Here is a 16,028-nt window from a genome sequence, read left to right on the forward strand (position 1 = left end):
AATGCCTGAAAAATCCTAAAGATCTAATGGTAAAGTACATGTGATCTTGAATGGGTTTATACAGTGGAAAGAGATTATACAGTGAGGATTATCTACAATATGGTTTTAATTACTACAGAATGTATCTTTAATATGTTTTATTTTGGTATCTATTTCAGCCTGCAGTCTAGGACACTCTTTCCTAAAGCCCAGTTCTTTAGCTTTTCAGCACATTGCTAAGCAGTCAGAAAATCAGCTTGTCTGTCTCCTGAATGCTTATGGTGTAGAATCAGTGAATTCAGTTTCTTGCCACTGGAATAGCCTTTGGGGATTTGGTTATATATTCACATGTAATTTCAAGCAACTGTGGTTTGCTTTAAATTATATCAGACATTGGCTGAGTGTCTGGCTGGTTGAGACACTCAAATTCAGAAGCTCTTTTAACCTTTCCACCTCAGCAGTGGGCAGTTCAGTATCCTGAACTGTGGCTTAATAAACGTGGAAGGAACTTGGTGTAAGGGAATTTGAAGTTACTGTGGCCATTTACCTCAAAAAAGAAATTAATAGGAGGGGCTGTCATAGCAAGTAAAACAGTGGTAAGCAAAAGTTGCCCTGAGAGCTTCTACTCTTCCTGTCTGGTAATGTGAAAATGCTGGAACAATCAGAAAAGCAACTAAAGCCAGCCTGATAAAAGGTAATATTCTTCTCCTGAGTACGTAATTACATTGCAGCGCTCCTTGCCATAGAATACAACAGAAGCCCTGAATGTATAGAGGAGGAAGGTATTGTGGAGAAGAAGATCACCCAGGGCAATAGCTGGTAGGAAACTGGGGGGGGGGGGTGGGGGGGGGGAGTGTGAGTGTGTGGAGGTTTTGTTTTTTTTTTTTTTTATGAGGAAATCCATAAATCCAGGGAATAGGATGGTATACTCCTTGTGGGAAAGTTCCTATTCCATCTCTGTTTGAAGCAGCCAGGGCTGGCCACAGAATGCTGCACCAAATGACCCACAAAGCGGATTCTGTATGAGTGTTTATGCATTCCTGATATTTGCACCATATACACTACTGACCTCCCTGAAAAGCACCTGGAAGTACCATTACCCCAATAATGATTTATCTTGAAAAAAGGAAGAAAAAAGAACTTACGAAAATCTGGCCTGTAATCAGGTTGAATAGAAATGTGTCGCTCATGTTTTTTTTCCTTTTAATTTTAAAGGAAATATTTCTGTTACCCTTTCAAAAGAAAAAATAAATTGGGGTTTCATTAGTTCCAAGTAATTGATCCCATCTTTATTAGCTGTGTACAACCGATCAGAGAAAGATGCTAGGAAGATGCTTTACATTACTGTGACCTATTGGCTCATGTATCTCATAGAAACTATGGCTTCATGTTTGGAAATTGCACTCTTTGGGATGTTATATTTCACCCTGGCAGGAAGGAGATGATGAACTGAGTTGTTTCTGCCTCTAGTCTTCAGATCCCATTCAACAGTACTGGCAGCTCTGGACAGCCTTGTCCAGAATCTGTTGCTTTTTTTCTTTTTGGTTCTGTTTGTTTCTAGCTTGAAAAAATGAGGAATCAGATAGCTCAAAATGATTAAACATCGAAATATTAACAACAAACCAAAACTAGCTCCACAGGTTATTTTTGAAACTGCTGGATTTCAGCAAAGTGTTCTCCATCTTGTTTTTATTAGTAATTATGCAGCAGCAGGACAGCAACCTTGTGGCCGTTTGGTTTGGGGGAAAGGAAAAGAGGAGAAATATACTGTAACCTTGAAAGCTTTTTAAACTGTAATAATATAATAAATATGTATATAAAAATATAATAACTAAATATAATAAAATTATAATATAAATGTATATTTTACTAGAAAAAATCTGTATGTTCATGCATTGAGAAAAAAAGCAATTGAGTATTATTTTTAAATTAAATTACAGCAGCTTTTTATAGATAAATTGTACTGAATAAGTAACTGACGCATCTGTTCCCTGTAGCTGTATTAGAACCGTATGTTGGCATTGATGTTCTAAAACATATTTTGGGAATGTTAAATTAATTCAAAGTGGGAATCATACGGTATGTGATAGGTAAGGGGGAAGAAGAAGCAGCAAAATGTTTTAGGCGTTGTGTTTTGCATTTTACTTTGGGAAAGACAAAATTCCCATAATATTTGCCATAAGGATATCTTTGACTAACCATTGATGAAAGAATTAGTCTAGAAGGTTAAGGAAGATCTACTGAAAACACCATTTTGCAAGAGGCTCTGTAAGAGCATTGTGAAAAAGAGATACCAGACATAAGAGTATTTGCATGGCTGTGACTGCAGGGCCAGGTGAGGGTAGTAAACAATACTGCACTTCAGCAGGAAACTTGGTAGTGGTAACTCAAGCTCCCTGGAGAAGCCTCATGTCTTATCCTCTCTTTATGGTATCAGTTGGTATCAGCTGTTCCCTTAACACATCTCAACACTTCTTTACACAGTTCTTCTTATGTGTTATGTGCTGGGACCTTGTTTTTTAGTTTCCACCTCTTTCTGTTGTCAGCATTAAAGTTTGCATTGCGTTGAACACTAGTTCTTGGGCATTGTAGCAAGTGGTCTAGCCACTTTTCCCAAAGAACAAATCAGTGCTCAAAGCACAAATCAGTGCAAAGTGTAAAACTTTCTTTCTGTAGACAGTACCTCATAGAAGTGATCCCACTTACGAAAGTGAATATGCTTATGAACAAGCTAGAACAGTAACATAAAGCAAATGCAGAGAAGGAATGAACATGAATGGATTGGATAATATTTGGAATAATTTGTCTGTTGCTTCAGATCAGTTTTGAGCCTTGGTTTGTAGAGACCGGCTTATTTATTGCATCGGCAAGTGGCCTTTAAAGTAGATGAGATGGAACAGAAAATCTTCGAGGACTGCCAGTGGCCATAAGGGAGAGTGGTTCTTTGCAGGATTCCGTAATTCTTTTCTGAATTAAATTTTTGCTTTGCACATATAATGTTTCAAATGATCACCATTTGTTTGATTGCTCTGTTTCAAAGTGGACTATTTTTATGTCATACTCCTACTTCAGCTTCTGTTGTTGCCCTGAGGGCTCTTCACCAGAGAAGTTTTGCTAATAAATCAGGGCTGTTTGGAAAGTAAAAATTATTCATTGGATCAGCTTTCCCAATATATAGACTAAATTGTTCATGTAAACTACAACTTATCTCTCTGTGTTGAATCTGGCTTGTTTAACTATTGCCATTTATGCAGAGCATTTAAAAACTGCCAATCTGCCTTATCACTGGCCAATAATTACAGCAGTGTTTTACTCTCCATCCTCTCTCCCCCACCTCCAAACACATTGATCTCTAGTGTACTGTATTTTGTAAACCAGGCAATGAGACCTAGAGCCCAGTCCTTTTCCCATTTGAATGGGTTTGAAATTCAAATTGACCTTAAGGAAGCCAGACTAGGTTCTTAAGAAATGGTGAGAAACAGGCTTCTATTAAAAAGGTATTTTCTATATGTTTTGCAGGCTTTTCCTTAAGTAGACTTTGATGGTGAATCTTAGACTTCAGAGCAACTACTACTGCGGCAGCACTGTAGCGGGGTCAGAGGTAGCAGAGCATGTCTTGGGGATCTGTTTGCATCAGATGCAACAGAAATTACAGTAACCTGGGATCCTGTCAGTGGTGAACTGTTGCCTTCTGGTTTAGGCTATGCCAGGGCTTCCCAGAGAGGCCTAGTGTTGTTAATAGTCTAAAAGTCAGTTACTGTAGCACTTACTGACTTATATCCCCTCAGAGAGGAGAAAGTCATTGTGAAAGGAATCCAGATGCTCCCAAGGATGGTCTGGTGTCGGGACACTGCCTGGCTCTGGTGGGCTTGAGGAAGGGTGGGAAAAGGAGAGACACCCTGAATGGGAAAGCTCTGCGGAAGTTAAGCCACGGTAACCATATCTGTGGGTAGTCAGCCCCCCTACAGAATTGAATACTTATCTTTTCTTGGTTATATAAATCTATAGAATGTTGTAAAAAAAGGTAGTAGATTATTTTCTGTAAAATGCTAGTGCTTTAAGTGGTAAATGCTAGAAAAAATAGGATTCTTTTTCTACAAAGTTGTCTTCCTTGGGTTGCAGGGGGAAGGTGATTGCGTTGTCTGGTGTAGGCTGTGAGGAACACTCCCCTATTACAGATTGCTTTCTCCTGGATGCTTCTGTTAAACAACTTCTCTGTTCTAGGATGCTGAGAACCACTTCGTCAGTAATGTCTCTCGTATTGTATGACTACTTTTCAGAGGCTTTTCATTTTCTTTAAAACACTATAGTCCAGATAGAAAGTGAGTAACTGCACAACTGATTATTCTGTAAACTCTCCTTGATCTCTAACAGGCAGACTTTGAAAGAGCCTTTGAATAATTGTAGCACAAAATCTATCAGCTGAGCCAGAGGGAGCTGGAGAGATTTGAGGTGGGCTTTGATGCATTTTATTTTTTTCGTGATAAGTTCAGGTATATGGTTTTTAGAAGAAAAGTTCTTATATCTGTACAATGAAGATTTTGATTGTAGTTAATTTCTAGTAGCTGTGGATATCCTGAGAAATTGCTTATGTATAACCAGAACAACAGAGAGGGATATTCAAAAGGGGCCCTTACTCTATATGCGAACTAGTCCTCAAGTATCAGAAAGTTAGTGTGGAAAAGGTTAGTGTTATGTCTGTTCATGACAAGCAAAGACAGAGCTTCAAATTAATGCATCATGTTACTGCGTTTGTGCTTCGGATATCAACCACTAGTTTGCCTTTCAGTCATGTAAATAGTAGTGCTCCTTTATCCCTTAAAATGTATCATTGTAGCACTGTACTGATTTAATCTAATCTTTGAAAAATATTTCCTGTTGCTTTTTGGTTCACCATAAAAAGTTGCGGCTTTTACCAAAGAGTGCTCAGGATCTCTCTGACTGTTTACATGGATCGTTCTTTGTATAATTTTTGCCTTTGTCTTTGGCTAGCAGGTTAATTTTTAACAACCAAACATAACAGCAGTGAGCAAGATTAGTTCATTTATTCATCTGTACTCTGTGGGTGCTTTAAATTGTTAGTTGGTAACCAAATATTATTTTAAATGTAAACTATTTTATGGATTAATAATATTTTGCAGCACAACTTTGTAGATCTTTGTTCAAGACAGAAGAGTGGTTTCAGTTACTTTCGATATCTGAAGCCATTCTAGAAAACAACCGCAGTCTTTTCTTACTGATTCCTTGTTAGGATGTTGACTTTGCCATTAATGATCAGTTGAAGAAACATAAAATCTTTTTATTTTACCTGTAAAATGTAATGCAGATTTAAGATTTTCCCTTCTTTCAGAAATACTTGTTTCATTACTAGTACAGCAGTTGACATGATTCATTATATTACAGATCATATTTTTGGTATACAAAAGCTTGTAACAACATATTTATCAGTGATGGGTATGCTCAGTTTGACCGCATCAATATGATGTGCTTATAATTAGGTCATCAAAGGAAGACTTCAGAGGCCTCTTTATGAGCATTTAGAAGTACAAATATGGGAGGGAGAGAGCAATTTCAATATGCTGTTATTTTGGCCTGGCTGTAGCAAATTAGTGCATGCTTATTTATGTCATACTTCCATAACGAAAGATCAGAGTGTTTTGTGAACCGCTATCATAGGCTATTTTTTGGGTGGACAAACAGGAGCCAGCTAACAGAACGCTGCAGCTGTGTCCTGTCTGTTGCAGGATGCTGCTGCCCCTCTTCCCCCTCTCGCCTTCCCCCAGCTGGTAGCACTGACACTAAGCTCAATGCCAAGCCTGGGCAAATAAAGGCAGCCTGGCTCTACTTAGCCTGGGTTGGGGCAGCGCAGGCGCAGACACAGCTGAGCATGGGGAGAGCTTGTTCCATACACTGAACCTGTATCTCACTGATTTGAGCAGCACTGGGCTAGAGGTGGGGATTGAAGGTCAGGGAATTAACCAAAAAGTGTGGAGTTACGGGCAGGGAGAACAAATTTTTGGCTGTTTGGATTTTTCCTATGCTTAAAAAGGAGAACTTGATGTGTCCTTTTACATGATGTCAGTTGTATCAAAAACACCTGCTTCCATTACCAGTTTCTCTGCTAAAAGAAGTATCTTCCAAGATCCTTAAAATATGCTTAAGTAAAGTACCAGCCCTAGGACCCAGTTTTTACAAGGAGAAAATTTGCAGGCTTTTCAATCTTAGCCAAACAAGTAATAAAAGTTGCTTAAAGAGATCGAGGATAGGCCAAAGAATTTAAAACAAGAATCAATCTTTTAATGGACTAAAATAAACTCTAAAATAACAGCTAGATTTTTTTTTCAGAGAGAATTAAAAAGAAAAGAAAAGAAAAGATTTTCAAGCTTAGATGTGTGGCAGATTAAAAGAAAAGAAGTATACATATGTCCAAAATTGAACAAACTCGTAGTAAAGAGTGAGAAATTGGGTTGAAGAGGGCTCCTGTAACTTTTCACAAATGGGAGATTAAGAAAACTCCAGCTAACCAGGAAGTTGCTGATAGAGATTAATTGCATCAAAAACTTGCATCAAAATTGCATCAAACTTGCATCAAAATTGCATCAGAAATGACTGATTCAGTTCCAGAAGGAAACAGGGGTCATAATGGAGTCAGCTACTGGCTGATGAAATGTGACAGTTGGAAATTAGGTATTTTATCATTTTTCTACCTGGCTAACAACAACCTTCAAGGGCTTTTTGAGAGGATAGCTCAGAGAGTCCCTGATCAAGTAATACAAAAGCAAAAGGGTGTACCTCCCTCAGAGCTGATTTAGATCCATCCAAGATCAAAACCCAAATGAAGGTCTCTGAGGGCTTGCAGAAAGTGTACAGTCAGTGCCGAATGGTCCAGGTCGTGCTGCAGGATTGACTGGTTCTAGCTGGCAGTGAGAGACTATCTGCAGGGACTCGTGTTGCTGCCATGTTCAGGCATCTGTGAAGACCTCTTGCATAAGTCAGCAGTTGAGCAGTTTGGGACAGTCTTTCCGCTCCTCAGAGAACTCTGACTGAGAAAGAGAGGGATGCTAATAGTTTGTTAACATTATTAAATGATTTTCAAAATAATGGTAAATTCATCAGCAAAACCAGGGAAATGAACAAGAATGAGAGGATCAACTGGAGTTAATTTGAGTTTGGCTATTAAAAAGAGGACTATCTTAAATACCAGGTTGGCCAGGATGGACTATTATAGGGATCAACTGAAAACAGTCTTTCTGCCGAGGAATAGGAAAATATAAAGCCAAAGGACATAGGATGGTGGTAAAAGATCTGTCCTCATGGTCCTCTAACTTGAGCTGCTTAGATCTAAGCTAGTTCATTAAAATTCATCTACTGAGTTGTATTTGGACTTAGGAAGTGCTTTGGGGATTCTGGACATTGATACAAATACAAAGATTCAGAAATAAAGGATCCAAAACCATTTGGCCTCACACGCGGCCTGGACTGACACAAATATATCCGTGCAGAAGTTGCAAGACTATGTTTGAAAACTGGGATTTGGAATTAGAGCAAGAAATCTTCGTTTTTCTCCCTCCTGAGTACTAATACCATTGAACAGCTGCATGCAGTTTCAACTGTGCAGTAGAGAAAGCTGGAAAAGACTGGAGCACTCTTAAGGCATTGGCTTGCATGTGATGCTGACTGAATGCAGATGCCACATGTGGTTCCTGTCTTCAGTTTTATGCTTTGCCTCTCTCTTGAAGGCTGCTGTTCCTACAGCGGTGCTGCCTGAATGTTATATGAAATACGCGTGTTTACTCTTAGGAGCCAAAGCGTAAAAATGTGTTTGGGAGCAGATTCATATAAGCCAGGACTTGCAGCTGTTAAAATTCTTGTGGCTAGGAATAAAAAATGGATCATTTCTTTTTTGCTGAATGCATCTGAGAGGCAGTAAGTAGTAAAAGGTGACTGTGATTCAAAATGAACAGAGAAAAAGATCAGAGGTTTTATTTATTTCCATGTTGAAAAAATATTTGATAGATTGGGAGAAGAAAAAAATATTCCAGTAATTTCCAGAGTGTGATTTACCATGTTCAGAAATGGAAAGGGTTCTTATGACTATTCCTGCCCTTTGCCTGCTTGTGTTTCAGACAGGTTTTGTCTTAGACACAGATGCCATTGCTGACAATTTTAGGGCATTATTGACAAAAGAGCAGGGAGAAGGGTGTTTTTTTAGAGCAAGAGTCTGAGCAGAGGAGAATAAAATAAGGTATCAGTACAAGCAAGCTAAAAAAAGTTAAATTTATAGAATGTTATCATTGTATGGAGTAACTTTGTGTTTGGGATTAGCGCTCAGTCTTTAGGCTCTGGAATCTTAACATCAACTTGGCAAATACTTGTAACAGCTGCTGTAGCAGGATTTTGCAGTTCTGCGGAGGTCTGGATGGGAGCATGTTAATCCTGTTGCCACATGCAGAACAGCCTTGTTGGAAGGCTGATTGTATACACTAGAGAATATGAGCGGCTGGATTTTCAAGCATATCGGGAACCTGTGGTTGTTTCTTCCTCATCACGTCCTAATATTGCCGGTTCATCCACAACAGGATAAATGAGCAGGGACTGTCGGTATGGAGTTGCATGGGTGAACTTCAGAACAGCTAAATGCTTCTCAGAGAGGACTTCTATACTAGATTATTAGGTAATTGGAAAATCATCTGGCAGGATTGGTCTCCAGAAAATGTAGTAGCTCCATGTCATCCCTGAGGAAAAGTCTTCTGGGCCCAAAGGAACTTGATATTACTCTGCAGATGAGAGGAACTAATGGGTGATGGCTTCAGGTATTAGCTGATTATGGCAGATACCCAAGACTTTTTCAAGTATTTGGTCATGAGCATACGGCTGCTGCATGTTTTGCAAAAACTTTAGCTGAACAAAAGGAGAATTTCTGTGGATAAAATTAGAATGTAGCAGGAACTATCATCAGTGTTTCAGTTGCAGGCACTGATGTGTTGCAAAAGACAATCCTGAGAACTAAGCCTTTGTGCAGCATGGGAAAGTGTTGGTAGGCATTTGTGCGAGTCCTGGCATAAGCCAGAAAGTAGATATGCACTGTTTCATCAGGCAGTTTGAGGTTTACTCAGTAAAACATCAAAAGCTTTGACTGTAGCGGAGTTTTGAGTAAATGAGTCTTTCACCCAGTTTGGGAGAACTGCACACAGGTCAGTGGATAAACTTTGCATCCAATATGTTTCAGACAGCTTGTGAGTTTTATGTACCGTCTCAGCAAACTCCAGTTTGAAAAAATTGGGAACAACAAATGAGACACTGGAAAGGGCACTGCAACTAGCATATCCTATTCCTCTTGGTGACTTGCAGAACAACAGTTTATGAACATCAGGTAGCTCTTCTTATTTTGGGATATAATAAAGACCTCCTCCTAGTCGCTTAAAAAGAGTTCCAGAAACCCCACAATGCACAATAAAAAACAAAGTGCACTTTTGAAAGAACAAACGTAACTTGGTCTCCAATAAATGAGAAGATAGTCTTGTATACTCAGATGACCAAATGTTTAAAGGAAGCTCTCTGTCTTGATTCCATATTCCTAAAAGCATGGAAGGGAAAAGTATGCTAAACCTAGTGGGTTTAGTTGTTTTTTTGATACATTCACTCATCAGAAATTGTACATTGTACTCTTAATCTGTCAGGAAGAGAGTTACCATCACTTCTTTTCCCAAATGTTATACAGAGAAGCATTTTTACAGCCAAAGAAAATTCTTCATTGTCAAAAAAAGTCAATCCTTGAGCAGTGGATCACTGAAGCCTAATTTCCTGAGACATCTTTTGCCTCCAGATCCTCTCTTCCTTCTCTTGGAAAAAATTCTCTACTTTCCTGTGCCTAATTATCCCTTCCTCCTTTTCATCAGGGAAAAGATACTGTGTGCTGTGGCACTACAGAAACTTTTACGGAGTGGCCGGTGTATATGGATATTCTTGGCTGGTTGCTACCAGATGTGCAGAGTTCTTTCTGTCTTGACTCCAGTGCAAGGTGCTAAAATGATCCCTGGCCTCTGCCTGTCTCCTGATTTTCCCAGAACCTGTTGATACTAATTGTGGGAATCAAAGCAGTGACTTAGGGCTAATTCACAAGGAGGGTGAGTTAATGTAACCCCTCACTCTCTTCCTTCTGCCCCCACCCTGCATACACTTTTCTGCCAGCTCACGCACTTGTTACTGAACCTTTGGTGAGCTGATTTGGCCCATTAAGCTAGCAGAAAATTCTTCTTTCTTTTGCTGCAGTAGTTTTCTGCCAACTTAATAAGCTGAATTGGCCCATAGAGTGTGCGATGAATGCCAGGGTTGGCGCAAGGATAGCAATGGGAGCACTTGGCTGGAAGTGGGTGAAGATCAGGTTGGAGACCACCCTTTTCGTTAGCAATACGTTGTTGGCTCAGTTTGTCTCATGAAATCTTGCCCCTTGATTGTGACTGGTAGTATGGTTAAAATAGATGTTTAAATTTAATGGACAATAAAGATGAAGTGAACGTGATTTGTGTGTATGTAGATTTTAAATAATTGGTTTATTGTCTGATTACAAAAAATGCATTAGTCTTTCAGAGAGAGTACAGGAGGGTAAATAACATTAAGCAGAAGCAACAAAGAAAAAATGTGATCCCTAAGTTCTAGTTCCTGGTTCTTCCTCACCCTACAGGGAATAGTGTCGTTATTACTGTTACTAGTAATCTTACCTAGTTTTGCATCTCTGTGTCTGCATTCAAAAAGAAACCCTGAACACACACTTAGCTTTAAGCATATGAATAGCTGAAATTCTGAGATAAGGAACTGAGTTAAACTATTAGAGGGTCACAGTAATCCTGACAACTTTATGTGAAGACCTGTTCTCTTTTCCAGTGTTTTTCCCATTTACACTGAGCTGATTTGCTTGAAGTAGTCACGTGGTGTGCTCAGGTTGGCTGAAGACCAAATCCTTCAGAACCCTGTTTGGTAGCGTACTTTGGTTACTGTCCTCTGCTGTCTTAGGGTTTAGTCTATTATGAAAAACACGAAAAAAAATTAAAAATTTGCTGATGTGTTTCCTGTCTCCCATTCACTGTGTTTCAGAAAATCTTCAGAAGAACTGGACATGGATAAAGTAACAGCAGCCATGGTACTAACCAGTTTATCCACCAGCCCTTTGGTTCGCAGCCCTCCTATCCGACCCAATGGTAAGCATTCAGAGTAACTCTTGGTCAGGGGCTGCAAGAAGGAGTATGTTTGTGTTGTACTGGAAAACTGAAAACGTAGGAATGGAGTACATGTGGTATAGAAGAAGGATCTAAAGTCCTTATCTGCATGACTGGTAGAAATTCAAATGGAAAAGAATAGTTGTCTGATTACAGCAATGTGTAGTGATCTGTTGGCCTAGATGACTAGGAGTATTGGCAGTGGTGGTGCAAGTGTGAGTGGTTGTCTTCTGGCAGTGACTCTTGCATGCTGTGATAATACTGAGATTTGCTCTGCTCTAGTAGAGCTCTTTGTTGCAGTATTGGCAGAAATGAGAACAAACCTTCTCAGTAACGATACAGCTGCTCCAGTTTATGAAACAGTACATGCTCCTCTTTGGGGTGAAATGCAAGAAGGGGGAATTAGCGCTGTAGAGGATCCTCTGATCTCACTGAAATGCTAGTTTTCCAGTTTATGTGCATCTGCACATTTGTAGCAAATATGACAGCAGTTCTTCTTGTCCCCACACCATTGAAATCTGATCAGATTGTGCTCAACATTATGAAGAGACAAAGCAGTTCCTGTACAGATCACAGCGCTAGGTTGAGAGGCCATGCACTGCAGGTCTGCAGTGATACAGGTCCGTTTACGCGGATGCAGGCTTAGATCACCAGTTGGGCTGGTTTTCCTTTGTAACTTTCTGATGGTCTACCATCAAATTCATAAATACTGTAACAGCAAAAGACATACAAAAAAAATGAATCTAAAAATGAGTGATAATAATGAAACTGCTAAGAAAATGTAATTAATTTGTGAAAGCTTGACTGCAGTTACAAGACATTTTAAAAAATGTTATATTTTAAGGAATAATCTTAAACCCCTATGCCCTTGTTAAGATGTCTCAGGGTTGTTCACATAGCTCTGGCTTTTCTTTCTCATTTGCAGCTGTTAAATAGATCATAAGTGCCTTGCTGCTGTAAATAATTGGAGCACTGCAAGGATGTTTACTGATTGTGAATTAATAGGGAAGTAGCCTTTGCAATTCTTGATGCAGTCGGGGTGATCCACTGACTGATGTGTGTATTAAAAAGGAATCTATACTACGAGGCATGCCCCAGATTTCAAAGATTTTTGAAAAATAGTGTGTTTTTTAATTTCTTTCCGGAAAATACTAATTTTATCCACTTGGCTCAGTAGCTGAAAGTCTAGCCATGAATGGCCATGGTTCCTCTCTGTGTGTGTTTTCCGCACACTTACCAAATGTTTAAAGCCAGAAGTATTTGCAGAATGCCTCTGCCCCTGACAGACAAGCCCTGGGAAATCTCTGACGGTAACATCCCCAGTGATTTGTCCTGCCTCAGGACTGGAGGTTACCAGCCCTCTGGGAAGGTCAATGAAAGGAAGAAAACATATCTGCACTCCAGCTGCTCCTGTTCATAGCTCAAACCACAGATGAGGGTGAGTTTGTGTTGATGTGACAGAAGTCAGGAGTGGCTGAGACACATACAAGTCCCACTTTGCATCCCATGGTAATCCCTGGTGGTAATCTTCTGTGGGACAAGGCAGTATCAATCACCTTAAACAATTTACAGATGAAAGTTGTCAGGACCCTTAGTGCACATTAGGTAATGGAAAGATCTTCCAAACAAGCCCTTTTGAATTGCTAATAGGTAAATGGTAGCTGTTAACGGCATTTGATATTTCTTTATGCAGTCTGAGTGCTCTTTCATTTCTTCATAGAGATTGTTTGCGTATTTTCTGAACCTGAAAAAGTAATTCACATATTTGCAGTAGTCTCAGACAAAATTTTGAAGCTGTCATAGGGCACGTTCTTCATGAATATCTTAGTTTTGCCTGAGTTAAGACTTATTAAAGACTTTTATTAAAGAGTGCAGATTTGATTATTTAAAACCCAGTTGGTATTGCAATGGTAGGTTATTCATGGTAATACAAGATACAAATTTAGTAATGTTGAACTCTTTGTAGATCTCCATCCTTTTCCAAAAAAAGGCAGTAAGAAGCACTGTAATTAAGGGAACAGTTACTTTTTAAAAAAATGGAATTTTGCCTAGCAGTAAAAAATTAATGTTAAAGTCATTAACGTTAAAATTAATATTAAAGTCAGATTCTGAACTTTGCTGGAATTCCTGGGGACCATGTAAACTGGTTCAGAATTTGGCCCTGGTTTCCCTGCAGCTCAGTAATGTTTGGTCTGGTTCTCTTTCACGCAACTCCAGCAATGTGAAAAGAGCCCAGAATAAGAGTAAGTTACATTTATTTATATTTTAAGCTCCTTTACACTGCCAGATTTGTTAGCATTAATGAGAACCAGTGTTTGTTTTCTTCCTATTGTCAACCTTATCTTATCTTTTACATATTACTTTAAATTGATTTAAATCTCTTTCTCAGCAAGGTGAAGAGAAGCTGTAAACCCAGAGAATACAAAGTACCACCATAAATGTGTCAAAAAATAATAGTTTAAAGAGTACTGTTAACTTTGTTTTTCTGAACAAACAGGAATTTTAAACTATGCTAAGTTCACAAGTCGATACCAGATGTGCTTCTTAGCTTTGGCATGAAACTCAAGTACAAATACTTTTTTAAAAAAAATAAAAAAAACCCTCAATTACAGTCACATGGAACTCTGAAGGCCTGTAATCATGAACCAAAACATTACATTTTCATATATTAACTTACTGGCTATAAGAAATTTATAGGTCATTTTCCAGTTAGGAATTTTGGTGCATGTTTTTGATCAGTGCAGGGACTTTGCTATTTGCTATGCAAGCCGGCATGTTTATGCATGTGCTTACATGATGAAGCACTGAATTCTGTTTTGTGAGGACATAATGATTACGATGAAGAGCTTCGTCCAAAACCAACTGAATTAGGGGTAAAAAGTCATTCATTTCATTGGTTGTGGGTCAAATTTTTAGTAGCAAATAGTGGAAATTATTTTCTTGCGGAAGTTATTAGTTAAACTTGTTTGCAAGACATGAAGAAGGAATGAAGTTCTGCTTCTGTAGAACTCTTAAATGCAGGCACTGACTTGAAAAGACTCCTGTCTCACACTTGAATAACATTTCACGAACATAAAATATTGTTATTTCCTTGCCAACTACAAGGTCAAGTATTGCACTAACCATTTAAACACCTACAGAGTCGTTTAGAAAGACTTCTGGTGCCTGAGTTCTGGAGAAACCTTACCAAACCGTCCCTGTATGCATGCCCAAGCCGTGTTAGCACCTGAATCCCTTTAGTCATTGAGGAGAGTGCGATTCCAGTGTCCAGCGCCTGAGGATCTCAGTATATGGAGTGTCAAACCACAAAGTATCAAAAGCTCAAACTATACCTCTGATTCTGTAATCAGTGCTCTTACTCCCACTCATCTTACTGTATAATAACCTACTAGTTAGAAGATCCGTTTATCACGTAATGTCAGGGTACCTGCTGCAGCGAGGAAGAGGGTTCCTGCAGTGAGTAGGAGTGGAAACGATTCAGGTTCTGAATGCCAGCACTGAAGAGGCACCTACCTGTATTACTGAAAGAGAGGATGGTTTCAAATACATAGCCAGTTTGGTGTGGCGGTATTTAGTGTGAAATACCAATCCAGGCCTCTAATTCATGCCTTTTCTGAGCTGAAAAAATATGAGGCTATGTTAAATGGCCATGAATTTTGGAACCAGATGCCTAACAGTACACCTTTATGAAGAAAAAGTGATGTCAGTCTAAGGACATGTACCACCTAAATTTGGCAGAGATTCAAGTTAGACAGACATGTACACTAGGAGACTATGAGAAGGGTTTAGAGTGTAATTACATGTTTTTTTAGTGTTCTAGCACTTGGATGATGATTATGTTTTTACAGATCCAGTTAGTGTCCTGGTACTCAGAAAATAATGTCCTCTTTCCAGGGGATCTCCTATTGGCTTGAAGCTTGCACTTACGCCCCACTGCAGACGTGTTCATATTTAAGGTTAAGAATGTATTTGAATGTTTTTCTTTAACCATGCATGCAATATCTGGCTGCTTATCATGGTTTATGCTCCAGAAGAGATTGTTTTTCCAGACCCAACATTTCTTTTTAGAAAAATTCCTTGTTTGTTTTTTCAAAACATCTGTATATTAAGTGTGGAACCTGAGTATTAGTAAATGTCATTCGAATGCAGTGGGATAGATGTGCTTGTCCTCTGTACATCCTATGCTTTCACTTTTCTTTACTGAAGGTACACTTAATTACCAGCATAGCATCTAAGCCTCAGATAAGAGAACTCCATAGCCCTACCACGTGATATAAAAAGATTTGTTGTAATGACTGCTGTTGTTATTCTTCACAGAATCCCTAAATGGATCTTGGAAAGAGGGAGGATTTGTGCCTTCTAGTACCAGCAGTAGTGGATACTGGAGCTGGAACGCTCCCAGTGATCAGTCCAACCCATCTACCCCATCTCCGCCTCTGTCAGCTGATAGTTTCAAAGCTTTTCGAACACCTTCCCAGCCAGATGATGGTATTGATGAAGCTGAAACAAGCAACCTTCTCTTTGATGAACCCATTCCTAGGAAGAGAAAGGTTAGCTTTATGTTAAATTCCATACAAGTAGGTAAAGTGGATGTTGTTAGACTTACTCTGCTGTGAGAAAGGAATAAATAAGTCAAACAGCGCTTTGTGCAGATCTCTTCTTAGCATCCAGTTAATGTAGGTACTCAGCCTAGTCACTCTGTCTAGTTGAACCCAGTCACCTACTGCACATGCTGCCATCAGCACCACATATTTGCTGGCAGATGGTGAGGTTCTGCAGAGCCTCCTGCTCAGAAAACAGTAGAGTGATTTCCAGAAGGTGTTGCCTCTGGCC

General features: G+C 39.2%; 1 protein-coding gene across 4 annotated transcripts in view; it reads left to right on the forward strand.

The window, feature by feature from the left end:
* The window catches only part of ZNF704 (zinc finger protein 704), a 90,484-nt gene that overhangs the window by 56,078 nt on the left and 18,378 nt on the right, over positions 1-16,028 (forward strand). For all 4 annotated transcript variants that reach the window (XM_064507365.1, XM_064507366.1, XM_026100678.2 and 1 more), the window contains exons 3-4: positions 11,074-11,177; positions 15,513-15,745. In XM_064507365.1, coding sequence (XP_064363435.1) covers positions 11,074-11,177; positions 15,513-15,745 — 337 coding nt within the window. The remainder of the gene's footprint in view (positions 1-11,073; positions 11,178-15,512; positions 15,746-16,028) is intronic.

Source organism: Dromaius novaehollandiae, chromosome 2 (assembly GCF_036370855.1).
Source record: "Dromaius novaehollandiae isolate bDroNov1 chromosome 2, bDroNov1.hap1, whole genome shotgun sequence".
Lineage (NCBI taxonomy): Eukaryota > Metazoa > Chordata > Aves > Casuariiformes > Dromaiidae > Dromaius > Dromaius novaehollandiae.